The sequence below is a fragment of the Morus notabilis genome, unplaced genomic scaffold (assembly GCF_000414095.1).
Source record: "Morus notabilis unplaced genomic scaffold, ASM41409v2 Scaffold568, whole genome shotgun sequence".
NCBI lineage: Eukaryota > Viridiplantae > Streptophyta > Magnoliopsida > Rosales > Moraceae > Morus > Morus notabilis.
Window position 1 is genome coordinate 186,509 of NW_010368058.1, and position 27,440 is coordinate 213,948.

Consider the following 27,440-nt stretch of genomic DNA (forward strand, 5'->3'; position numbering starts at 1 on the left):
GAATGGCCGTCTATCTTAATCATAATGGTCAAATAAGGAGTCCTTACAGCAGAAGCATTGCAAGCACCCACAATGCATCTTAAGTTGTCTCTGGAAGTTCCCTAGAACTGAAATTTTATTAACTCACTTCATTTTTGGGTTGCTTTATTCGTTCTGGTTAAAGCTTGTCTTGTGACGTTACACGCTTTTCATTCTGCTTCGCCATCGTCTTCACTAGCATTACTGACAGGTGTACTTTCGTCAACAGTTGCTGGTGGATCTTCTATGGCATTGTCACCTTGATTATCCACATATGCTTGAGAGCTCACAACCTGTCCTGTCAAGTCTTTATGTTTTAGGTTACCTGTCAAAATAAGATATGAAACGTTGAATAAACTTGAACATCAATTGAAAATGACAGTAAGCATAAAAATTAAGATGACGTTAAACTCATTTGATAGCCATAATCATCCGCGACCACTAAATAGGGATACCATATTGACCATAAAGTTGCCAATTTGATTGACTTATAAAATTTTGAAAGAATTCCAAGAAATCAAACTACTTTATGCAATGTAACCAAATTAATTAATCTTGAGCCAAACTTGTGCCTGATTAACAGTATATTATTCTAGGAAGAGCATAAACTTTCTTCTTTGTCGTGAATATGGCATCCTTTGATCGAATTCGGCAATATTTAGAGACACATGCGCACATGCTAAAAAGAGCTTACATTTTTTTCTTCTAGATTGTAAAAATCTTTTTTGGAAACATGGAAATCATGCAGTTCCAAAATCTAGCAAGTTTCCTCAACTAAATTTCTCTTTCCATAATCAGAATGGATTCAATTAATATGTAGAAATCAGGAAAGTAGACTAAAGTCATGGACCGGATATGTACCAATCCGGTTAATAAGGGCTTAGAGATAAATTAGGAAAGTAGTTTATTCTTTCAATTTTTAAGAGATTCCTTGAGATAAGGATCTCCCTCAATCAAGGGATTTGCTTTCCCTATTCCGTGGGATGGTTTTCCTATAAATATTGTAACCCTTGTACATAAAATATTAATGCGAAATACTTCTTTTCTGCCCTGAAACCTACATGGTATCATAGCCGAAAATAATCTTCTCAATTGATGGCTGAAACGGCCATTACAGAAGAAGGAAGATCCTCGGCATCCTCTAGGGCAAAAGGCCCTAATCGTGGTGAACTAGATCGAACCACCATGGCTCAAGGGGGAGACTCCTCTCATTTTTCATTCCAATTGACTCTCCACAAATTGAACGGGAAAAACTACCTAGAATGGGCACAATCGGTGAAGCTGGCCATAGATGGAAGCGGGAAACTCAATCCTCTGAATGGAGAAGTGAAGAACCTGGAGATGGAGATCCGAAACTGAAAGCATGGAGATAAGAAAACTCCTTAGTCATTGCCTGGCTAATCAACTCTATGGAACCGACCATAGGTAAACCCTACCTTTTTCTTTCTACTGCAAAAGATGTATGGGATGCGGTTAGAGAGACTTATTCTGACCTTGAAAATTTCTCACAAATCTTTGAATTGAAAACCAAGTTGTGGAAATCCAAACAGAGTGAGCGTGAGGTTACAGTTTATTATAATGAGATGGTTTCCCTATGGCAAGAGTTAGATCAATGTTACAATGATGAGTGGGACTGCCCAACTGATAGCGTGAGATTCATGAAAAAAGAAGAGAGTGATCGAGTGTACCTGTTTTTGGCAAGTTTGGATTGAGTCTTTGATGAGATTAGGTCTAGGATCCTCGGGAAAAACCCTCTACCAACTCTTCGGGAGGCCTTTTCTGAAATTAGGATAGAGGAGACTAGGAAGAAGGTTATGTTGAAAACCGAAGAAGATAACAAACCTGTGACTGCTGTGACTGACAATTCTGCCCTTGTGTCAATGAGGAATGAATCGAAAAATGACAGGAAAAAGAAGCCTTGGTGTGATCATTGCAAGAAACACTGGCATACGCGTGAAAACTGCTGGAAGATTCATGGAAAACCGCAGAACTAGAAGAAGAAGAATGCTGATAACAGGGGCTTCTCGACTCAAGCAACCAATGAAGATCAGGGACAACAAAGTACTCCTGAAGGGCTGCCTTTCATGAAGGAGCAATTGGAGCAACTACACAAGTTTTTTCAGTCTTCACAGTTCCGAGTAAACCAATCAACCCCTTCCTGTTCCTTTGTCCAAACAGGTAATCTGGTCTCGGCCTTCCTCAGTGTCAATCCTAAACAAAACAACTCCTGGATAATAGATTCTGGAGCCACTGATCACATGACAGGTTGCTCCCAATTTTTTTTAACTTATACCCCCATGTGCAGGGAATAAAAAGATTAGAATAGCTGATGGTTCCCTCTCCGCAATTGCTGGAACAGGAACTGTTAAAATTTCCAATTCTATAATCTTGCATGATGTACTTCATGTTCCTAAACTCTCTTGTAACCTTGTGTCTATTAGTCAGATAACAAATTCCCTTAATTGTCGTGTTATTTTTTACTCCTCTTGGTGTGAGTTTCAGGACATGGTCTCGGGGAGGATGATTGGCAGTGCTAGAGAAAGTGGAGGTCTCTATTTTCTTGAAGATGGAACCGACTCAGGACACCAAGTTCAAAATTCTTGTTTAAACTCTATTTTCGTTTCTAAGATGTTATGCCTTGGCATTATAGATTAGGACATCCAAGTTTTTATTACTTAAAACATTTGCTACCTAATTTATTTAGAAATAAAAGTCCACCTTTGTTTAAATGTGAGATTTGTGAACTAGCTAAGCATCATCGTTCTTTCTTTCCTTCTAAACCATATCAAGCATCAAAACCATTTATGCTAATTCATAGTGATGTTTGGGGACCATCTAGGGCCTCAACAATGTATGGAAAAAATGGTTTGTTAGTTTTATAGATGATCACACACGACTCACTTGGGTATATTTATTAAGGGACAAGTCCAAAGTAAAAGAGATTTTTCAGGTATTCTATACAATGATTGAAACACAATTTCATGAAAAAATAAAAGTGTTTAGGAGTGATAATGGTAGAGAATACTTTAATGAAATCCTAGGGGGATATTTTTCAAAAAAGGGCATAATACATCAAAGTTCATGTTCAGATACACCCCAACAAAATTGGATAGTAGAAAGAAAAAACAAACACCTCCTAGAAGTCACTAGAGCATTATTATTTACTAATGGTGTTCCTAAGTATCTTTAGGGAGAGGCACTACTAACTGCAAGATACCTAATAAATCGCATGCCTACCAAAGTTCTAAATTATCAAACACCTTTAAATGTCTTCAAGAATACATTTCCTACCTCTAAGTTGACAACAAATTTACCCCTGAGAGTGTTTGGGTGTAGTGCATTCGTTCATATTGACAGTCAAAATAGGGGGAAGTTAGATTTTCGCGCCAGAAAGTGTATATTTGTAGGATATGCTCCGAACCAAAAAGGCTACAAGTGTTATGACGTAAAATCTCACAAAATGTTTGTCACAATGGATGTTACCTTCTTTCAGTCTCAACCATTTTTTGGCACTCATCTTTAGGGGGAGAAAATAAATGAACAATAAATGAAGATTCGGACTTTGAAATAGAAACTGCAACTGAAACTGTTCAATCCATAACAAAGAGCCCAAATTTCCTAATAAATGTGGAGTTGAGTGACTTAAGTAATGAAAATTTGAACTCTGAGTCCATAGAGTTATCTCATAACATTAATAAAAATGCAAATAGGGAACAAACAGGAACAAAAAAACTACTGGTTTACAGGAGGAAGAACCGAAAGCAAGGAGTAGAGACTGAAACTATCCAACACTGCCAAGAGCCTGAACCACAGATCAGTCCAGATCCTTCATCACAGGACATCCCCAATTATGCTCATGGTAATCCTCACACAGTATCTATCCACACAAACTTGTCTAATCCCGAATCCGAGCCCAATATACCTGAGCCTGATCTCTCTATTGCTAAACGCAAAGGGGTCAGAAATTGTGTAAAGTATCTGTTAGGATCTTGTTTTCCTAAGTCTTTTCTATGCAGTGTTCGTAAGACAGTAAGTAATTGAATGAAAATTAACCAAAAAATGGGTCTGGCTCCTTGTATTTATGGGGAAAAACGAAAGATTACAGATAGAAGGGGAATTCGAAAACCCTAAGCCTCCAACAGTCTAATTCTCACAGCAGCAAAATTCTTCGATTCCTCCCAACCCAACGGCTGGGCTATTTATACTACCCTTCTCTAACCAACTAGACACTCCCCCCAGCGGGTTCCATTCCACTCACCCTCCCCAATCCCAAGACCAAGGATTCTAACAGAATTGCTAATCCCCACGACTAATCCTCCTTCAAATTACCAACCAGTCCATGCTGGTCATTCTTCCTTCTTCTAGCATAAACAAATTTAATAGGCGGAGACCTATCATTACTTCCCCCCTGGAGACCAACCTTGTCCCCAAGGTTGAAAGCAGGAAATTGGTCCCGAATCAGGGTCACAGGTTCCCAAGTGGCATCCCCCGAGGAAAGGCCCTCCCAACGAACCAAAATTTCTTCCACTTGGCGCCCCCAACGAAGATGGTGCGAACGTCCAACACAGCAGCTGGCTTGACAACCAGTTCCAAGTCAGCTGTCAACTGCTTAAGGAGAGGTTGACCCTGGTACTGCTACCCCCTAAACTGCTTTAGCTGGGAGACGTGAAAAACATGGTGAATCTTGGCAGAAGCAGGTAAGTCTAAGCGATACGCCACCTGACCAATTTTCTCCAGAACGGCGAACGGCCCATAGAAGCGAGGACTGAGCTTCTCATTAACCTTCCGAGCGATGGATTTCATGAAATATAGGCGGAGTCGAAGCAAAACCAGGTCGCCCGGAGCTGTATTGTGACAACAAGGCAGCAATCAGCATTGTCCACAATCCAATCCAACATGACAGAACAAAACATGTTGAGATTGACCGGCACTTTATAAAGGAAAAGATTGAAGCTGGAGCCATCTGTATGCCATTTGTTCCAACGTCACAACAAGTGGCCGATGTTCTTACTAAAGGATTATTCAGACCAAACTTCGAGTTTCTCATTAGCAAGTTGGGCATGATAGATATCTATGCATCAACTTGAGGGGGAGTGTAGAAATCAGGAAAGTAGACTAAAGTCATGGACCGGATATGTACCAATCCGGTTAATAAGGGCTTAGAGATAACTTAAGAAAGTAGTTTATTCTTTCAATTTTTAAGAGATTCCTTGAGATAAGAATCTCCCTCAATTAAAGTATTTACTTTCCCTATTCCGTGGGATGGTTTTCCTATAAATATTGTAACCCTTGTACATAAAATATTAATGAGAACCACCATAATATTAATGGTTCAACATGGTTTCAAAGAATGTCAACCCTTCAATGGTCTTGAAAATTGCTAAGATGAAGATTACGGGCCTTGACCAACATGTTGCTAATAATAATGGACTTGCTGATTGGTCAAAGACGGTGAATAAAGAGACATTATGGTGGTACTTACTGCAAGAAACCTAGGCACACTAGAGAAAAGTGTTGGAAGCTTCATGGAAAACCACAGTGTCTTAACAGAAGCTGGACTGCGAAAAGTGGGCAGCAAAGAGGCCACAATCAAGCACACATGACTAATACTCAGTCAAATGGTGAAGGTGCATCTCAAGCCCAAGGCGAGTTCAACAAAGAGGAAATTGAGAAGCTGAGAAGCTTGTTGGGGACTATGGAGAAACCGAATGGAGCAAGTGCATGTACTTTGGCTCTCTCAGGTAAGTACTCATGTTCTCGTGCACTCAGTGTTTCAAAACTTCTTTTTCAGGTTCTTGGGTCATTGACTCGGAGGCCTTTGATCACATGACCAATTCCAATTCCTCTCATCAATTTATTTCCTATAGCCCATGTCCAAGTAATATAAGTCAAGGAGATATTTCCTTAAGTTCAACACTTATCCTAAAAAATGTTCTCCATGTTCCAAAATTGTCTACCAACCTTATGTCTATCCATAAGCTTACAAAGGACTTGAATTGCAGTGTGATTTTTTACCAGCCATTTTGTGAATTTCAGAACAGGGTATGGGGAAGATGATTGGACGTGCTAAGGAGAAAGATGGACTTTACCACCTTGAAGAAACTACTGGACAAATCTGAGTCTTCTGCGTCTAATAAGGACAATATTTGGTTATACCATCTTCGTCAAGACACCTGTCATTTAGCATTCTTAAAATTGCGTTTCCTTTTTTGTTTAAAGGAATTGATGTAGAACATTTTCATTGTGATATCTGTGAACTTGCAAAGCACAAACGTGCCTCTTTTCCAATTAGTAATAAAAGAACATATATTCCTTTTTTGCTTATTCACAGTGATATTTTGGGTCCTTCTACAGTTCCAAATGTTTTAGGGGCTCGTTGGTTTGTTTCTTTTATTGATGATTGCTCACAAGTTTCATGGACTTTCCTACTAAAAATAAATATGATGTGAGCTTTGCTATTCAAGTTTTTTACAACATGATCAAACAATATTTGGGGTTGGGATTAAGAGATTTCGGTCTGATAATGCAAAAGATTATTTCAATTAGGTTCTATATCCTTTCTTTCAATCAGTTGATATAATTCATGAGTCATCGTGCATTAGTACACCCTAACTGTTACCGAATATAGGACAATTATGAAGGAGGATTTGCAGCTGATTCAAAAGGAATATTCCTAGAGACTAGGGATTAGCTTTTTTATGATATTCTCTGTGATTTGTCTTTTATTTGTTATGATTGTTTTCCTTATTCAAACCAGCCGGTCTCTCCTATATAAAGAGACTAATGTAGAGGTTGAATATAAGTGAATAAAAAAGAAGCAGTGTTTTTCCTTTTTCCTCCGCCATCTCCTCGAATTCCTGCTATATGGTATCAGAGCCAGGCGAAGCCTAGGAGTTCTAGAATTTCAAGTTGTAGATGACAGCATATAAAAGGGCGTTGACTGGAGCAAGTAAAGGCGATGTTTCTGAGGAAGTGTCCTCTCAAACTACCTCCACAATTGCTCCCACTGCTGCCTCCCAACTTGTCACTTCAGTTCCCGAGAGTTCTAATAATCTATCTCTTCAAATCACCACCCACAAGTTAAATGGAAAGAATTTTCTCAAGTGGTCCCGATTGGTACTAATGGTCTTACGAGGAAAAGGAAGACTAGGCTATTTGGATGACACAATTCTGTAGCCTAAAACAGGAGATCCTTCGTATGAGAATTGGGAAGCACAAAACTCTATGGTGATGGCATGGTTGATTCACTCTATGGAAGACAACATCGCGGACACCTACATCCTGTTTCCCACAGCCAAGAAGATTTGGGATGCAATCAATTTGGCTTATTCTGATTTGGAAAATACATCACAGATGTTTGAACTAAGGAACAAGGGAAAAAATTTGAAACAAGGGGAGAGTGATGTCACACAATACTATCATGAGTTGACAAAACTCTGGCAAGAGTTAGACCTGTTTTCATCCCCTTCATGGAAAGACCCTGATGATGCAGTCATGTATAGAAGAATGGTTGATCAAGATCGAATATATGACTTCCTCGCTGGACTTAACAAGGACTTGGATGAAGTCCGAGGTCGACTGCTTGGAATGAGACCTCTACCACAAATTGAGGAAATCTTTGCAAAAGTACGTAGAGAGGAATCAAGGAAGAGGGTCATGCTCGGAGGAAATATGCAGATCTTGGAAAATTCTGCATTGGTTGTCCATGGACAAAAGAAGCAAGGAGAAGAAAAAATTAATAAAAAGTGGTGTGATCATTGTAAAAAAACCATATCACACCAAGGAAAACTGCTGGAAACTACATGGCAAGCCGGCAAATTGGACACCCCGGAACCGTGGACGTGAAGGAAAGGGATTTCAAGCAGCCATTGAGAAGACTGAAGAAGAACCAACCACTGCAGCACTTGTTTTTTCTAAAGAGCAGATGGAACAAGTATGGCAAATGTTAACACAATCATCGTCCCACTCACCCTCTTTTATGGCTCAGAGAGGTAAAGCACTAATTGTTTTTCATGGCTTGGTAGAAAAGGAAAAACCATGGATTATTGACTCAGGGGCAATGGACCATATGACTGGGTGTGCAAAGTTGTACACCACAGACACTCCTAGCGCTGGAAACCGCAAAGTGCAGATTGCTAATGGAACCTCTTCCGTGGTAGCCGGTACAGGGACAATAAAAATTGGATCCAATGTCACATTAAAAGGGGTCCTTCATTTGCCAAGTTTGAGCTTCAATCTCTTGTCCATTAGTAAAATAACCAAAGACTTGGATTGTGAAGTAATATTCTTGCCATCTATTTGTGTTTTTCAGGACCGATTATTGGGTAACAGAGGTTTCACCTTGTCGGAGATCATGGAGAATGGTTTCCACACCAAATAGTTCAGAGGTGTTTTCTTTGCTGGAGTAGGTATCTTTGGTAGCATCCCAAATTTCTTTGGCAGTACTATAGAGAAGAAAATTTTCTCCAATATCATTGATCATAGAGTTAATCAGCCAAGACATCACCATGTTGTCCATAGCCCTCCAAGACCGGTATTTGGGGTCTTTTTCTCCTGGTGAAGTTGACAGGCCTGTGAGGTGGTCATCCTTTCCTTTCCCACGAACAAACATGAGAACGGATTGTGACCACTGCAAATAGTTATGCCCGTTCAGCTTGTGGCTTTGATTGGCAGAACTCCACTGCTGTCCGAGCCTCCATTGATCCCTGCCACTGGGGTTTCCTGACTGGAGGTAATTTCTGAAGTGGAGCTTCCACGGTCTGCTGCCATGCCATATTTGGCCATTGAATATTGGACTAAAGGAAGAAGGAATGAAAAGAAAAGGGACTACTGGACAGAGTCAAAAACCAGGCTCTGATACCATAAAGAAATGAATGAAAAATTATAATACTTTTCATTGATCTGGAATGGTAAAAAGCTGCACTTATATACAAGAGTGTGGCCTGATCTACAGCCTTATTATCAGGGAAAATAAAGGTTAATTTCTAGTCTAACGTAATCAGGAAATATCATGATATATTTCCTGATTTCCTAAATCAACTAAATAAGGAAAGATGACAGCTAGAGGCCTCTACAGCCTGTCAAATCTATAGCCTGTTACAGCTGTGAATGGGCTGAATAATCCGGATTTTAAACAATAATTAAATGTTAATTCCCAATTTTCAATTGTGAAATCGTTTATATTCTTCTACAATTCTTGTCTATGATTATTATTTCAAGTTGTTTGGGTGGCCAACTAAATGATGTTTGATAATAATCTATCGCCAAATTAGGGTTCTTGATCCGGAGTTGTCTAGAATTCTAATTACATGTGGTAAATTGTGATTGATGATTATGGTCAAGTTTTTATGGATTACAATGTAGAATATAGGCCAGGTTGAATGAATTGCGCTTGTTGAATTTGTTACCTTGATTAATCTATCTCTCTCTTGCTTAATGCTTCCATTAAATTGAATTTAGAACGCTTGTTTTCTAGGTTGTTTGATGGGAAGAGTTTAGATAATAGCGCTTACCTTTCTTTAGCAACAAATTAAGGAGAGATTGGGATAACAAAGCATATTGTTATCTACGATTAATAATTTCACTTGAGAATTGGGGAATCATATTGATGTCAACTCCTGGATGATTGTTTAGTGGTGGAGAGTGAAACCTTAACCACTTGCTTATCATTGATATCTTTCTTATTTATCTTTATTAGTTAATTGTTTAATTTGTAACTATTAGTGTAGTCATTCAAAACCTCCTGTTATTCATTTGTTCAATTTAATCTTTGGTTTTAATAATAAATTAGCTTAATCAGTCTTCGTGGGATCGACCCTTGCTAATGCTATGCTTTAAAAATATATTTTGTAGTAAGGATTTAAATTTGGTACGGTTAACGACACGCATCAGTGTCTGAGGCACTAAGTCATGAAGAATGGAGGACTGCTATGAGAGTAGAGATGGAAGCACTCGAGAAAAATCAAACATGGGAGTTAGTTGAGTTACCAAAGGGAAAAAATTCAGTTGGTTGCAAGTAGATCTTTACTGTAAAATACAAAGTAGATGGGTCTCTTGAGAGGTATAAGGCTAGATTGGTGGTGAAGGGTACACTCAAACTTACGGAGTTGACTACCTAGAAACTTTTGCATCGGTTGCTACAATGAACACCGTGAGGATATTATTGTCATTGACAGCAAATTTTGAGTGGAGTTTACAACAATATGATGTCAAGAATGCCTTCTTACATGGTGATCTTGAAGAAAAAATTTACATGGAGATTCCATCAGGATTCAGTTTGAATCTAGATAGGAAAACAATGTGCAAATTAAAAAAGGCCTTGTATGGATTAAAGCAACCCCCTCTGGCCTAATTTGGAAGATTCACCAAAGTTATGACAACTATGGGGTATAAGCAGAGCCAAGGTAATCATACTCTCTTTATTAAACACTCCACTTCAGGGGGAGTGACAGTGTTGTTAGTGTATGTGAATAATATTATTGTGACTAGTAATGAACTTGAACAAAAGGAAGTCTTGAGGAAGTGTTTAATGAAAGAATTTGAGATAACGGAGGTTGGAAGATTGAAGTATTTCCTTGGCATTGAAGTTGCCCACTCCTCGGAACGGCATTTTTATTTCACAGCAAGAGTATGTGCAGATTTTTGTTGAAGGAAATTGGTAAATTGGGTTGTAAACCAGCCGAAACACCGACAAATCCAACCAGAAACTTGGTGAAGCACTTAGAGATACGATTGTGGATCAAGGTACTTATCAAAGACTTGTTGGAAGATTGATTTACCTTCACATCCTCAGCCTGATATAGCCTATACAGTGAGCATGGTAAGCCAATTTATGCATAATCCGTAGAGGATTCATCTTCAGGTAGTGTACCGGATCATTGAGTACTTGAAAGGAACACCAAGGAGAGGAATCTTGTTCAAGAATGGAGGAAGTTTGACTCTTGAGGCGTATACTAACGCTGATTATGCAGGATCTATGGTGGATAGGAAGCCAATTTATGCATAATCCAAAGAGGATTCATCTTCAGGCAGTGTACCGGATCATTGAGCACTTGAAAGGAACACCAAGGAGAGGAATCTTGTTCAAGAATGGAGGAAGTTTGACTCTTGAGGCGTATACTGACGCTGATTATGCAGGATCTGTGGTGGACAGGAGGTTAACATCCGACTATTGTACCTTTCTTGGTGGTAATCTCATAACCTGGAGGAGCAAAAAACAAAATGTTGTTGCAAGGTCAAGTGCAAAGGCTAAGTTTAGAGCAATGGCACTTGGAGTGTGCGAGCTGCTATGGATCAAAAACATTCTAGAAGATTTAAAGATCAAGTGGGAAGGAACTATGAGACTACTGTGATAATAAATCTGCAATCAACATTGCAAATAATCCGGTGCAACATGATCAAACTAAACATATTGAGGTTGACAGACATTTTATAAAGGAGAAGCTAGATAGTGGCTTGATTTGTACTCCATTTGTAGCATACGGGAATCAACTTGCAGATGTGCTGACTAAAGGGCCTGCTAATCTAGTGTTTCAGTCAATTATAGGCAAGCTGGGAATGGACAATATTCATTCACCAGCTTGAGGGGGAGTGTGGAAGATCACACACGGATATTCCAGATAAGAAAACCACGTATTTCTGTAGTTAGTTGTACCTAGAATAGGAGATTCTTTTGTTAGAAAAATCCCTAATTTGTAGGGATCTGATTTAGAGTAGTTTCCCATTCTGATTATGTATATATTAGCTGTGTTGTATCGTTTTTCTAATAATCAATGAAAATTCCATAATTTTCCCCATTTTTCCGCAGGTGATAACAGGGAACATTAAGAAGAATTTTGTAGCAAGACAGGATACTTCACGTGGAGTAAGTCTATCTAAAATTCATAAGAAAGCTTCAATATATAAAGGCTAAAGCATATGTACAGAAATATAGCTTATACAATCCTTACCTAACCAAAATGTGCATCCACTTGATGTTGTATGGAGAAGAGCCTTGACATGGAATAAATAGCGTTCCATGGACCTCTTGGTAGCAGGAATTTTGCTAGTTATAGCAGTTTGTTTCAAGCCCTTCCAAAAATAAGGGAAAACATCAAGAAGGAGATCCTAAACGGTCTCCAAAAGTTCAGTGGAAAAAGATACTGACCTTTGCTTCAGAACATAAGGCTTGTATAGTTCTTGTGGCCTTCTGAAGCTCTTTCACCTAATTGTTACCAAAAAGCATTAGATTGAGCTCCCTTTTAGGATGTATTTTGATGTGTCATAGCTTACCATTTGGATTATGGACTCCTTATGGACTTCAAATTGAGCACGCAAGAAGTCAAAAACTGGACAACAAAGAAAGCATAAAAACCTTAGCCAGTCATATTCAAAGAACCTAAGGTAAAAAGTTTCAAAGGTATACCTTTCAAGAAAGAATCAACAAACTTTCCACCATATTTGACGGCCATAGCATGCACAGTCATCTATTTCATCATGTAATGTCAAGATTATTTTCACTTGAAAGAAATTAAAGCAACATTAAATAAATAAAATATCATTGGATAAATAAAAATGGAGAACATAACAAACGTTTCAAAAACAAGACCAGAATCTTTCTAAGATAACCTTGTCAGATGTCCTGCAAAGGGTAACTAATGATACCACCACATTTACAGAATGTTGTAGCTTGACGAATAATTCTTCAACAGTTTCACGTTGAGCATTGGCTCTAGGCTTCCCATGGAGAATGGCTTCCTTAACCTAATGAAGAATATAAATCAGTTCTTATTCTTTGAACAAAAAAACACTAGCAGTCACTATGATATTTGAATCAAAGACGTATCTTCTACTCACCAATCTATTGAGAACATTCAAGTTCCTTTCATGCTGCAAAAAATAGCATATTTTATCAACACCCGAAAGAAGAAAATTAACCACAACATAAAAAAGAAAAACTCAAGATGCCTTACCAGTACCCTGTACCATACAATGAATGTTGCAGAATTCAGAGTTGGAAAACCACAATTATCTTCTTCCATTCTATTGCCCGAAAAAGCCTAATGAAAGATAAATCATACAAGTTACAACATTTTAGTATCTGGTTTAGATGAAAGCAATAAACTTTAGCAGGTGTACAATAATAACAGACATGTTCTTCAGTCAAACAGAGTCACATATCTAAAACTAGTATATAGATTGGAGTAACAAAGAACCCAAGTCAAATTCTCATCATTCTTATCAAAAGTAAATTTTCAAGAGACAAATGACTTGGATGTTAAACAATCAATAGTACAAAGAATATTGAACCAAACATGCACCTCAGAAAAACTAGAGTGAGCTATCTCAGCGAGCAAAGCAGAAGTGGGATCACTGTTTTCCAAGTAAATGCGAAGAACCTTTTGAATCATGTCACCCTGAAAGCATTGTAACTTCAAGAATCAAGACCATAAATTTAGGCATACAACAACCGTCTAGATAATTTCCCAGTCAATGCCAAAGTGCAAAGAATATGAGATACAACTATCAAAAGTCATACTTTGTCCTTCCAACCATTCTCAAGATTCTCAGTATCCCATGCATGCCTCAAAAGCTTCTCAGCAGAAGTTCCAAGTTTGTTGCATAAGATAGGAAGAGCCCCCTTGATAAATTCTGAGTTCATCTGGTTACCATTTTCCTCCTTGAACTTATCTGCGAATTTTTGGACTGAGGTTGCAATTGACTCCAGGGTAAGAAGAGATTCAGAGGCCAGCATAAAGGAGAAAGAACAAGCTGCAGGGACAAGATGTAATTACATAGGAGGGTCAAAAATATGTGGCATAAAAATCACAAGGCAGCGGTAATGAATGCTAACCTTCATTCAGGACAATTTCAACATATGAGTAAGCACCGAAATACAAGTACTCTGCAGTCCCAGGAGAGAGCTTCATCTGCACGCCTGAAAAGAAATCATCTGGGATCTTGACAGGCTGGAAGGCTTCGAGAAGGTTTAAAACAATTGCTTCGTTCATCTGGATTTCAGGTAAATTAATTATCTACAATAAAAAATGATGATGAAAACTTTATTAGTCTTGATGATAGACTATAGGTGTACAATTAGCTAGATAAGATGATTGATAATGGCCTAGAGTGCACGGAAGAGAATTTCACCTCACGAAAGTAATGAAGTATTTCTTTAAGGACCAAAGCAGACACTGAAGATCTTGTAAGTACAAACATGGGAATATATGGGTTCCCAGCGGAAGCAGATTGAATTTTCCAATGTTCTTGACAATATCCATCACCTACGGAGTAAACTTTTCATGATTAAATAAATGTTGAGTATTCTTCTGAGGTTTGTCCAGCTAACTTGGTTCCTAATATTACCTTCTTTAAATAAACGAACAGCACTATCCAAGTGCCTCTTAAGACTTGGAAAAACTTGTCTAACTTTGCTTAAAAATTGATTTACTGTCAACCTGGTGAACCCGGTTGGAGCACTTAAGAATCTACATGAGAATTGTTTGCTGGGAAGGGTGAAATAATCCAGCTTGTAGCGAAGATCACGCAGAAGGTACAGAAATAGTGGTAACTAGCACCCGTTGAAGATACAAAGAGAATTATTTTCAAATTATGTAGTAATTTTCTTTTTAAAAGAAAATAGATCAATTGCCAGATAGACATCAAACAAATAGTTACCTCAGCAGCAGGATCAGAGCAACAAGAGTCCTGACGCTAGCAGAGAAGAAACATCAAGTAATTACATCATTATTCGACTAAAAACTTAACCAAATGGCTTTGTGAAAAATGGAAAGTTGGATGAATTGTTTCTTTTAGACAAAAATCCCTAGAACTCGAAATAGACAATGTTGGTAAGCTGCAAGTATCATGTTTTACTCAAATGGGATGATAGGGGCCTTTTCTGATAAACATTTGTCCATTGGATTTGAAAGTTTCTGATATGATAAGTTTAGCATACCTATCCAAATCATGTAAATGAACTGACCCAGCAAATGATATTTTGTTCAATCACTGTACTTCTTTGAAATGCAATGTAGACAACCGAGAAAGATGGCTATTACTTTTTGTAGAATTATGTAATTAGTTAGGAAATATCTATATTTATCTTTTAGTATTTGTTTCCTTAATTGTTTAGGTTAGCGTATTACGTAGCTTTCCTATTTTGGTGGGATTCCTAATTTAAAGGGATTCACTTTCTGTTTCTCCTTCCCTAGAATTGTGGACTGGAATGCCGGCCACTCTAGGTTAAATACTCATCGGAAATCACCTCCACACCCGAGCCACTCTTCAGCCTCTATCATCAATGATAATTCCTCTCATCCTGTCACAAACCATAAACTCCAAGGCCATAATTTTCTTCAATGGTCACAGTCAGTTTTTATGTACATCTGTGGTAGAGGAAAAGATGGGCATCTCACAGGCGAAACCTCTGCTCCAGAAACGGCAAATTCTAAATACCGAGCCTGGAAAACCGATGATCACATGGTTATGTCATGGCTCATAAATTCCATGACCACGGAGATCGGAGAGAATTTTTTGCTCTACAGGACAGCCAAAGAAATCTGGGAGGCTGCTCGTGAAACATACTCCAGCACCGAAAACTCATCTGAATTGTTTGCGATTGAGACCAAACTGTACGACCTACGACAAGGAGAATCAAGTGTCACTCAATACTTCAACAATCTCACACGTTGTTGGCTGCAATTAGATATGTACGAGACTTATACTTGGAAGTGTCCTGATGACTCTGCCTTATATCGGAGAATTGTTGAACAGAAAAGAACCTTCAGATTTCTTCTTGGTCTCAATAAAGACCTAGATGAAGTCAGGGGGAGAATCATGGGGATTAAACCCCTTCCTACCATTCGAGAGGCCTTTGCAGAAGTTAGACGAGAGGAGAGTAGGAAGAAGCTGATGATTACAGACAATCAAACTACTCACCCTGTTGAAGGGTCAGCCTTGTACACTCACAACTCATCTCACAACTCATCTCAGGACCTCCCGAGGGACAATAAATCAAGGAGGGGACGCCCATGGTGTGAGCACTGCAAGAAGCTTGGCCACGTAAAAGACACTTGCTGGAAATTACACGGTAAACCTGCGGACTGGAAACCAAACCGGGAAAGATATGCGAACGCTGCTGTCGCACCAGAAAACAATGGAGGGACCAGTCCATTGACCAGGGAGCAACTGGAAACCCTGCAAAAACTGTTCGGTAATATTTCCTCCTCCGCTCAAGCATCACAATCATCTACCGAACAACCAACCAACCTATTAGCACACCAAGGTATTCCCTTCTCTGCCCATATTGTGCATAATAGGACACTGAAACCCTAGATAGTCGACTCCGGAGCCTCCGATCATATGACTGGAGACATCAATATTTTCCACAATTACATCCCATGCACAAGTCAGTCAACAATCCGGATTGCTGACGGGTCTTTCTCAGCAGTGGCAGGAACTGGTTCAATCGAATTAACCAAGGATCTTCATCTTTCTTCAGTCCTTTATGTTCCGAAATTAGACTGCAATTTGCTTTCAATTAGCAAACTTACTTGTGACTTAAACTGTGTGACTAAATTCTATTCAAACTTGTGTGAATTTCAGGCAGCGTATTCGAGGAAGGTGATTGGCAGTGCTAAGATGCATGGTGGTCTATATTTGCTCAAAGAAAATGATCCTCTGGATAGACAAGTTCATTCGTCAAGTTGTGTTTCTGAGTCTATTTCTAATTCTGTCAGTTTTGTTTCTGAGTCTATGTCAATTGAGAGTCAAGTAATGTTATGGCATTTTCGCTTGGGTCATCTGAACTTTGTATACCTTGAAAAAGTGTTTCCACATTTGTTCATCAATAAAAAGTCTAATTTCTATCAATGCGAAACGTGTCAGCTTGCAAAACACACCAGACATGTATATTCTAACCTGCCATACAAACCCTCGAAACCATTCTCCGTGATTCACAGTGACATTTGGGGGCTCTCAAGAGTAAAAAATATAAATGGAGCCCGTTGGTTTGTTTCATTCATAGATGATCACTCACGAATAACCTGGACATTTCTTATGAAAGAGAAATCCGAAACAGCATCAATATTTCAATCCTTTCATTCCATGATTTCCACTCAATTTCAAAGCAAAATTCAGGTCCTTAAGACAGATAATGCCAAGGATTATTTCAACTCCATCCTCGGTCCATATCTCAGCAAACATGGCATCATTCATATAAGCTCTTGTGTTGATCCCCCTCAACAAAATGGGGTAGCCGAGAGGAAAAATAGGCATTTGCTTGAAGTGGCTCGTTCAATTATGTTCTATAATCATGTCCCGAAACATTTTTGGGGGGAAGCAGCACTCACTGCCACATATCTCATAAATAGGATGCCCAGCCGAGTTCTTAAATTTCAAAGCCCACGTCATGTCCTCATTAAAACCTACCCACATATCAGATCCTTCTCCTCGGACTTACCACTGTGTGTCTTTGGTTGCTCTTCCTTTGTTCATATTCACCAACAACATCGCACCAAACTCGATCCCAAGTCACTTAAATGCATATTTCTTGGTTACTCCTAGAATCAAAAAGGGTACAAATGTTATTCTCCTATTACTAGGAAAGTGTACAACTCTATGGATGTCACCTTTTTTGAAAACTAGCCATTCTATCTCAAATCCGAAATTCACAGGGGGAGAATTCAAGGGAATATCAGATTTGGGATACTCTTCAAGACACTCAGGCAATTTTCACTCAACCTGTCATTCAAGAGTCCATTCGAGAGTCCTCATTAAATGTTGAACCAAATTCTGATGCTCAAACAGCCCCACTCGAAGCCATTCCTCATCAACCTGACACTAGCAATCATGAACTCCGTGTCTATTCCAGAAGGAGAAGACCCATTGAGCACATAGAAGACACTATGCAAAACCGGGGCTGTCAAGAGCCAGAACTAAGTCCACCTGCCTTGGATACTCACACTGGTACGAATTCCTTATCCCTTGAGTCTCTTGTACCTCTCATTGATGATTCTTCTCTACCAATTGCACAAAGGAAAGGTATCCGAGGGTGTACAAGTCATCCCATTGAAAGATATGTAGCTTATGGGCAGCTGCAACCGTCTTACAGGGTTTTTGTGTCAAAACTAGATAGTATGCAGATTCCTGACTCTATCCAAGAAGCATTAAAAGATCCAGCGTGGAAATGAGCGGTCGAGGAAGAAATTCGGGCCCTAGAGAGCAATAATACATGGATTCTTACAGAATTACCTTACGGGAAAAAGGTTGTGGGTTGCAAGTGGATATTCACGGTAAAGTACCGAGCAGATGGAAGTGTTGAGAGGTTCAAAGCTAGACTTGTAGCAAAGGGCTTCACTCAGTCATATGGGATTGACTATCAGGAAACCTTTGCCCCGGTTGCCAAGCTGAATACGGTGCGAGTCCTTCTCTCCTTTGCAGTAAACCGAGATTGGCCTCTACATCAACTTGATGTTAAGAACGCCTTTTTAAACGGAAATCTGGAAGAGGAAGTCTACATGGACATACCCCCTGGCTTGGAAAACAACTCAAATAGCAAGATGGTCTGCAAATTGAAGAAGTCTCTATATGGTTTAAAGCAATCTCCTCGTGCTTGATTTGACAGATTTGCTAAAACCGTGATAATGAATGGGTACCATCAGTGTCAAGCAGATCATACTTTATTTGTAAAGTCCTCTCCCGGAAATCTGATTGCTATTCTAATCGTATATGTAGATGATATCATCTTAACAGGTAATGATGCAAGAGAAATTCTCAAACTCAAAAAGATGCTCTCAACAGAATTTGAGATCAAGGATCTTGGAACTCTCAGATACTTTCTGGGAATGGAGGTAGCTCGGTCTAAAGAGGGAATTGTCATATCCCAACGGAAGTACATTCTAGACTTGCTTAATGAAACAAGCATGCTTGGGTGCAAACCTGCTAAGACGCCCATGGACTCCAACAGGAAGCTTAATACAACTGAGGAAAGTGTTCCTGTTGACAAAGGAAGATATCAGAGACTTGTAGGTAAGCTCATCTACCTATCACACACAAGACCGGACATTGCATATTCTATTGGCATTGTGAGCCAGCACATGAACAATCCAAGTGAGGATCACTTAGAGGCAGTGACTAGAATTCTGAGATACTTGAAGACAACTCCGGGACATGGTTTATTCTTCAAGAAATCTGAAAGCCGAGATGTAGAGATCTACACAGATGCTAGTTGAGCAGGAGAATTGACTGACAGGAGGTCTACAACCGGCTACTGCTCGTATGTCTGGGGAAATCTTGTCACATGGAGAAGTAAGAAGCAAACCGTGGTCTCCAAAAGCAGTGTAGAATCCGAATATCGTGCTCTCGCATTGGGAATTTGTGAAGGAATGTGGCTTCAGCGGCTATTAAGGGAACTCAAAGTTGAGACCAAAGACATGATCAAGATGATGAGTGATAGCCAAGCAGCCATTAGTATTGCCAAGAATCCCGTTCATCATGACAGAACAAAACATATTGAGATTGACAAACACTTTATCTCGGAAAAGGTCAACAATGGCATCGTGGACCTAAGATATGTTCCAACAAGATTTCAAATTGCTGACATTCTCACCAAAGCACTTCCAAAGGAAAGCTTCGAAGAACTAAACTCCAAGCTTGGTCTGTACAATATATACAAACCAAGCTTGAGGGGGAGTGTAGAATTATGTAATTAGTTAGGAAATATCTATATTTATCTTTTAGTATTTGTTTCCTTAATTGTTTAGGTTTAGCGTATTATGTAGCTTTCCTATTTTGGTGGGATTCCTAATTTAAAGGGATTCACTTTATGTTTCTCCTTCCCTAGAATTGTGGACTGGAATGCCGGCCACTCTAGGTTAAATACTAGGTTGTAATTCATTCATAATTAATGAGAAAAGAAGATTATTCTCATCAAAATCTTCACTTTTAGACAGTACATCATAAGCATAACCTACCTTTGAATGGGCCCAAATGGAAAGGCATTGAACCTGGAGACACCTGAATTTGGATCTCTGACTTTCAAGAGCCTTAACAGCTGCAGAAATCTCTATAACTATAGGCTCACTGGAGTCAGATCGGTGTTGTTGTGATGACTCAGCTGAACTGCCCTTTGAAGATAAACCAGGAGAATTTTCATTGGGTACATCTTCGCTTGTTACAGCTCCAGCTTTCCTCAATGCTTCCATTATTGTGGGCTGCCGGAGTTTGTCATTTGAATCATAACTTGTGCTCGCCTTTGAGAGCTTCTTGCGTGTCTTCTTGTTTGAAGAGGTGTTATCATTCATTTTATTCTGCTCACTTTTCTTTTCCATGTGCCTCACATGATAAATTGGGTTTAACAGTGAAGACCCAGAGTGATTCACATAAATATGGAGCTCAGGAAGAGATATAGTGCTCCGGCCAATAGAATAGTTTAATAAAGTTTCAAGAAATCTACATTTTAGAGTAATTTCCATTAGTACTTTACGTAAGAAAAGATCATACTAAGGAGGATGTAGTAGAACTACATCTCATATAATGAAAACTCAAGTAAAAATCAAGTAGTTTTGTTTTCACTGAGGCAAAATGAAACACAAGCCAAAATATAGGGTGTGTTAACATCAATGCTCGAGACAGGAAATTGACTGTGGTTAAATTGATTTTTTGTGATGCATCAAGAGGTGGTAAATGTCACCCGAAGGCTCAGCCAATGTCGAAAGTGATTTTTAGCTCATAATTCATATAACAATACTTAGAGAATCAAGGCATCTTTTGGCATATTTGAGAAACGAAGAGGCCATAACATTCTGGGGCTGCAATGTAAAAGTTTTCTTTCATTTTTTCCCCCTTTTCTTTCATTACGAGGCTCATTATTTGAACTTTATATGTTGTTAATTCCCCCAAAACTTCCCCAATATGCCAACAAACAAACTATTTTACAGCACTGCAAGTAATGATCATGAGCTTCAAAATATCAACGGGAACCAAGAATTAATCAAACTTCAGAATTGCAGTTGATAAAAGAACGATGTGAATGCTCAACAATGTTTTAACATGAATTGAAAATGCTTTTAACAAAGTTTTCCTGAGAAGTGGAGAATCCAGAAACATACACAAGGTTCCTCAATCGCTTCAGTAGCTTTGAAATTATACCCTCTTTTGTAGCCTGACTTGTACATTCAAATCCACCAGCAATTTGTGTACAGAAGGCATTGAGCTATATTTGGAAGCAAAAGAAATAACCGATCCTTGTATATTTGAGATAATAATAATACTAAGCCCATTGAAACATGAAGGTACCATTATTCATTCAATAACTTACTAGTTCACGTATCCAGTTTGCTGCATAATAGATAGAGAGACAGACAACCTGTTTCTGTTCTCCAGTCAGAGACTTCCAGCCAGCTTCAAGAAAGTACTGGGTAATGCATAAGCCAAATACATATCAGCACAAATGTCATGCCCACTTGCATTCACAAGCTACACAAGTATAGTCAGGAAATAAGTATGAGAGCGTTTATCACAAGTAACAACAAATGATGACTGTTAGACTAATGTCACGTGAAACAGCAACAGCAGAAAGGTTTCTGGAGGATCTCCCAGTGCGGTACAGATACATGTCAACGTAACTTGAATGTTTAGCTGGTGTAAAACATGTAAATGATGAGGCGGATAAGTAAACCAGATGTTGTTCATATTAACATAGCATCACAGTTGTCTAACCTTAGATGAAGGAAGGTGCAATGGGCAGCCAAGTAGCGCATCAATTCCTCCAAGAGATCCTTGATTTGTCAACCTCTCAATCTGAAAATTGACAGAAAATGAGAGGCCTATGACATAGCTTCAAAGAATACTCAGGGCTTGAGATCATGCACTTACAGCAGCTAGTAAAAGGAAGTGAGCAGGAAGGACTTGTAAAGAAGTAGACCTGCATGCAATACAACTTTCAAGCGTCCCAACAACAAAAACATATCAGAGCATGAATTAAGGAAAAAAAAAAAGAAAGAAAAATGCATACTGCAAGGAAGAGGAAACCAATGGCAATATGTTGAGACAAATAGGTGAAATATCACCGTCCAAGTTCATCCATAGCTCCCCTATGAAAAGAACAAGAGAAACTTTAATTCACACTGTTTAAGCTCTTATATATAATGACATGGAACATATAGTCACAAACTATTAGAAAGCAGAAAGGCAAGTTTCATCACAATATTCACCTTCTAAACCACAATATGACTCCTTCATAGGCAATTGTCCACCATCTATATCCGACAGAAACAAGGATTCAAATTCTCCTACATGCCTTCCGATCCTACAATAAAGGTATATGTTTCTTTTTAAAACCAAGAAAAGCATAACTGTTAATAACTTTTGAGATACAGGCCTCAGGCTATTATAATCAACTGACCATTCTATAATAGTTGGATGAAGAGCTTTACAGTCCATCAACTCTGCCAGTTCATCATAAAACATGACCAAAGATAAGGGTAACTGTTTGCAAGAGTCCAAAGACGTTTTCAAGAGTTCCAAAGCCTCCTCACAATTTGATTTCTGTTGAAATGGCATCGAGAATCACAATGCACATTTTAAAGTACAGAATTGAAAATTATAGAAGACAATAAGCTGACAGATATTAAGACAAAAAACAATCTCAACTTACTGCTTTTTTTCCCAAAAGAAAAAAGCATATGCCAGTGTTTACCATCAATATGAAGGACAGTTACAATATATTACCCGTAAAAACAATACACGACTCAATTGCTAAGCATTTGCATACTGAATACTAAAAATGTTATAAGCCAAATTTTCCATACAGACACATACAACTAACCATAACAAAGATTGGTTCTAAATTGTGTATGTGATGTATGTTATGCTGTGCGAGTGTATTATAATTGTCAAGATTGGTTGTTTTCCTATTGGACCAGAAAAAAATTTAGCTTATTTCCAAACAGCCTCAATAGGAAAATGCTAACCTTCGGAGCAAGTTTCAGCAAAGTAGCACTTTCATTGAAAAATAAAAAATAAAAATAAAGAGCCTTATGATCATGTGTTTGCACCAAGAGGTCCATGACCCTCCAATAGTGTTAAAACCAAGCACTATCTGCACTAATTAGGAATTACGCAACAAGAAATGAGAGCAAATGATCAATCAACTGATATTGGATTGGACCAGCTCACTTAGCTAACTTAGCACTCCCTCTTTGCTGGCATCAGAAATTCCCACTGCCACGTTGCCTTCCAACTTAACATTCTTACGCATATTTCTAACATAAGTGAATCTCAGGGGAGGCTTGGCAGGCCCATCAAATAGTTAAACAAATTTCAAGCAGTAGTTGAAAAAAATGCCATTTATGTTATATTCTCAAATGCTTGATATCAGAGTTTCACATTTTATTAGCTGTTATACGCTTATAGCAAAGGATCCTCCTTATTAAGAGATGCATAATGGAAGGCGGATGTTTAAGACACACAAAACGGAAGGCAATCGATACTTTTTATCAATTTAGCCACACTAAAACCTTTCCAATCCCATATTCATACTAATGAGTCATTGACTAATGTTTTATAGCCTCCCTCAAACAATTAGTATGCTTATCTGTACCGATAAACTAAATTCACATAAGTAATCTATGGGAGGTCCAAGTTTGATCACTTATCACCCTAGAGCAACCAAACCAAGAACCTATGTCCATCCTCATTTACATCATGCGAGGTCACAGCTTCACAGGTATGGGTGTTCGACCACCATTCACCATTGACAATGCAAAGTTGAAAGGGTTTTTGGCTCTGTCAGTCCTTGAACTATTAGCATTATTATAGTTTTGCCTAAACTTTTTTTGGCCGATTTGTCTTGAACTCAAGTTTGTTGGCTGTTTTGGTCCCTAACCTTAAAATTTATGATGCACTTCAAAGTTTAATGAATGTAATCACGTGCCTATTGTGTAATAGCTTGAACTTTTACAGAAATAGTCACATATGGTGCAGTTCTCTTCAATTGCATTGAGAAGCCATAAAAATTAGAACATTTTGCACTTTGCGTGAGTATTTTTGTAATATTTTCAAGATATTACAAGATGGCATGTGACCAAGTCTGTTAAATATAAAACATTTATTGTTAATTTTGCAATTAGGGACCAAAACTGCCAAAAATATTAAATTCAAGGAGTAATTGGTTAAAATAAAAAGTTCAAGGATCAAACCCACTTATTGAAAACTTAGGGACCAAACCGCAAAATGAAACTCTGGATATAACCTGCAGCTATTTAGATTGTTGGTTGATATTGAGTTGGACCTCCAAATATGAAGGTTAGTTACACTAATGATATGAAGTTGGTAACACAATAATGATAGTATCACCTGAGAAACCGATGGAGAGGGATCATTATTTGCATCACCAAGACAGGAAACTATCTTTAGGGTGCCAATAAGGCCCATCTTCTTAAACTTGAAGTCTGTATGACCAACCTGCATGGTAGCAGCACGAAACCAATCAACGCTCCACTTTTAAGACCAATATCATGTCAACAGAGATACCAATTCAATAAGTTTATAAAAAAAAAATTTTTTTTTCCTTGCTGAAAAAAGGAAGAAACTAAAAAGTCCATGATACCTGTTTCCGGACTATCATCAATAGTTCATTTGCAAAAGCAGATCTGTATGAATCTGTGCTAGATCGAGCAAATAGTGCCAGTTGGCTAAAAACCTCATAGACCTGCACAATGGAAAACCTCATAGCCAATGAAGCCAAAATGATTTTGTTTTTTGTATGAAAATGGAAATGAACACGTTTTTAATCTCAGACAGAAATCATTCTCTCTCTTTCTGTGCTCGAGAGAGGAGAAAAAGAAAATAAAAAGTGAAAAACGACTAAAAGTCATTTTTTATTTCTCTCCCATTTTACACTAAACCAAAAAATCATTTTCATTTCCGTTTTTTGTCTTTAATTGTACCAAACGCCGTTTTCGAATTGTTTTCAGTTTTTCTTTCTCAAAAAATGTGAAAAACAAACACAAGAACAATTCTAAACACGGCACAAATGTTTCTTATAATCTTAAAGAAAGATAGTGCTACCTTGTGCAGATTTTCAACGTTAAATCCTTCCAAGTAATCCAATATGCCTGATTGCACAAGATAAACACATTATGAAGACCTTGGAAGCGAAATAGTTCATCCAAGTCCAACGAATTAATAACAAATATAGTACCACTAATATGAGGAGAAAGAGGAATCAATTCCCGTGCATAATCAGAGACCAGCAAACCCATGGTCTCCAGAGCAGAACTGACTGCATAATTAACCCCAGATCCCACAAGAGTAACTAGTGAACCAAGAACCTGCATATATACACATATGAGAATTTACAAAGTATAACATTTAGTTATTCGACTTAAGAAGAATAATAAAAAAACGATTCTCGAAACTACTTACTTCTTGTCTTGAATAAGAATCAGTGAATTCTTTGAATAGACTAGTATAAACACGGACGCCCAACTCCCTTGCTTTTTGTTCTTTGCATGTCAACAAATACTCAGACAAAGAAATAAATGATGGAAAATAATCCTGATAGATTGAGAGGGGAAAAGGTCGAAACATTATTTACAAAAACTCACAGAATTGCTATCTATGATACAAAACGTCGTCAGAAGATACCTGTACCAATTCCTTGAGCCCGCAAATACATTGATCAAACATAGTTTTTTGAATACAACCTTCAATGATTTTCTTCTTGAATATCTTTTCTACTTTCTTTTGCAGGGACTCTCCATTCATGTAAATGAGCATAAGCAGCCATATGTCAATGACTTTGTGATCTCGAGGTTTGTGAAGCGAGTTCAGTTCTTTCAAAATCTCCTGGCAAAGCATCTATGGGGAAAAGAAATTTAGGACACAAGTTAAGCAAAAGAAAAGTGGGGTAACGTTTCTTACGCAAACAACAAGGAAAGAAAAGAAATATACATTTTTAAATCGAAGACTTGATCTCAAGGCATCAAGAATCGGAGCCTCCGAGCCGTCCATGTGCGACTTGCCTTTGAGTTTCTTCTGATGCATTGCTTGAGAATTCGACAACCCAACAAACTTTAACTGTTCTCGTATCTGCGAGATTATTCTACCAAAATTCGCTGGTGTTGCTGAAAGCAACAGAAATCTAAGCAGAAATGGCATGTGTTCCGCATCAATTGTTCTTATGCATGATAATGCAATGGTGATGACCTTAAAATCAAAGAAAATTTCAAACTCAGATGCGATATAAAAAATAATGTCCAAGTACTTTCACAATCTCACTCTATTACCATTGTTTCTGTGAAAGAAATGAAAACACTCATGATAAAATCAGTATTTTTTTCTTTGCTGGTTATATCAGTATATTTATTAAGCAGAGAATATATTCGAAATCGCCATCTGAACACCATGAAATATCCTAACTCAGTTTTGACATAGTAATTGTAAGCGATGAGAACCTGTTCTTGCAACTGATCGTTTAAATTTAGATTTGAAAAGGAGTCGAGGACAGCGACAACAATGGCAGAATCCTCTTGAAGCACTATTTCTAGTGATTCAACCACGGTGCTGTTGCTGTGATCGCCGATAATCTCCGGCAACGAACCGATGATCTCTTTCTTCAAGTGCAGAGGGCAAATCGAAAGAACTTGCATCAATTTATCCGTGAAGGCATTAGGATCAACAATGAAATCAAGCCACCGGAAATGATTCACAATAAGCCTCGCAACGTCATCTTCAAGTGACATCGACGAAATTCCAGAATGCTGTGGATAAACGTGGAAATACTCCGGAAGTTTCTCGAGAAGCATGTTCTGAAGGTCCAATTGAATCGAAGGGACAAGCAGGAGATGTCGCATCAAGCTGTCGCTGGCGGAACCTAAGCCGTCGCTCTTCAAAGGAGCGAGAATCCTGGAAAAAAATATCAACAATTCAGAATCATTTTTCTCGTTTCTAAAACAAAATTTTCTAGGGAACCAAACAGGAATGGTCGGACCGACTCACCTGCGGAGATTTCTGGGGGACTGGATGTAGGAGGAGAGGCCGGCAAGGAAATCGGCGCGAAGAGCAGAGGCGTTCTCGGAAAAGGAGAAGGCGTGGTGGAGTTGGCGACGGAGCTTGTGGTGATCGGAGGGGATACAGGGGGGGCCGGATGGGTTGATGAGAGTGCAGCCGGCCTCGGCCAGAATGGCGATCATCCTTTCCGTCGATGGAGTTTCAACGGCGTCGTTTGGCGCGGCGGAGGCGGAGGTGGAGGTGGATTTGGGGATTTTGGGCGGAGGGAAGGAGGAGGAGGAAGGTCTTTTGCGAGAAGGGTTTTGCTTTTGAAGGAACGCCATTTTTGTTGGCTTGGAGTTGCAGATGGATTTTCTTCGGACGGAGGGGAAGCTTCTTTACGACGTCGTTCGGTGGCGTTCTCTGAAACTTTTTGGTTCTAGTGATGG

The 27,440-nt window shown here is 38.7% G+C and overlaps 1 protein-coding gene across 1 annotated transcript; it reads right to left on the reverse strand.

Annotated features, from left to right (window-relative positions):
* LOC21400702 (Fanconi anemia group D2 protein homolog) lies at positions 1-27,428 on the reverse strand. Its single transcript, XM_024176388.1, has 31 exons — positions 27,001-27,428; positions 26,457-26,907; positions 25,954-26,208; positions 25,648-25,860; positions 25,426-25,557; positions 25,202-25,331; positions 25,069-25,115; positions 24,608-24,709; positions 24,355-24,462; positions 22,403-22,545; positions 22,212-22,306; positions 22,013-22,091; positions 21,874-21,922; positions 21,718-21,798; positions 21,317-21,412; positions 21,108-21,211; positions 19,971-20,448; positions 14,674-14,709; positions 14,362-14,566; positions 14,146-14,279; positions 13,850-14,030; positions 13,535-13,767; positions 13,317-13,412; positions 12,969-13,055; positions 12,853-12,885; positions 12,625-12,759; positions 12,422-12,482; positions 12,289-12,344; positions 12,164-12,220; positions 11,967-12,087; positions 1-343 (listed from the first exon to the last, which is right to left on the reverse strand). Exons 1-31 carry the CDS (start codon positions 27,333-27,335, stop codon positions 189-191), a joined length of 4,488 nt encoding a protein of 1,495 aa, XP_024032156.1. The 5' UTR covers positions 27,336-27,428; the 3' UTR covers positions 1-188.
* Between the last annotated feature and the right edge of the window lie 12 nt (positions 27,429-27,440).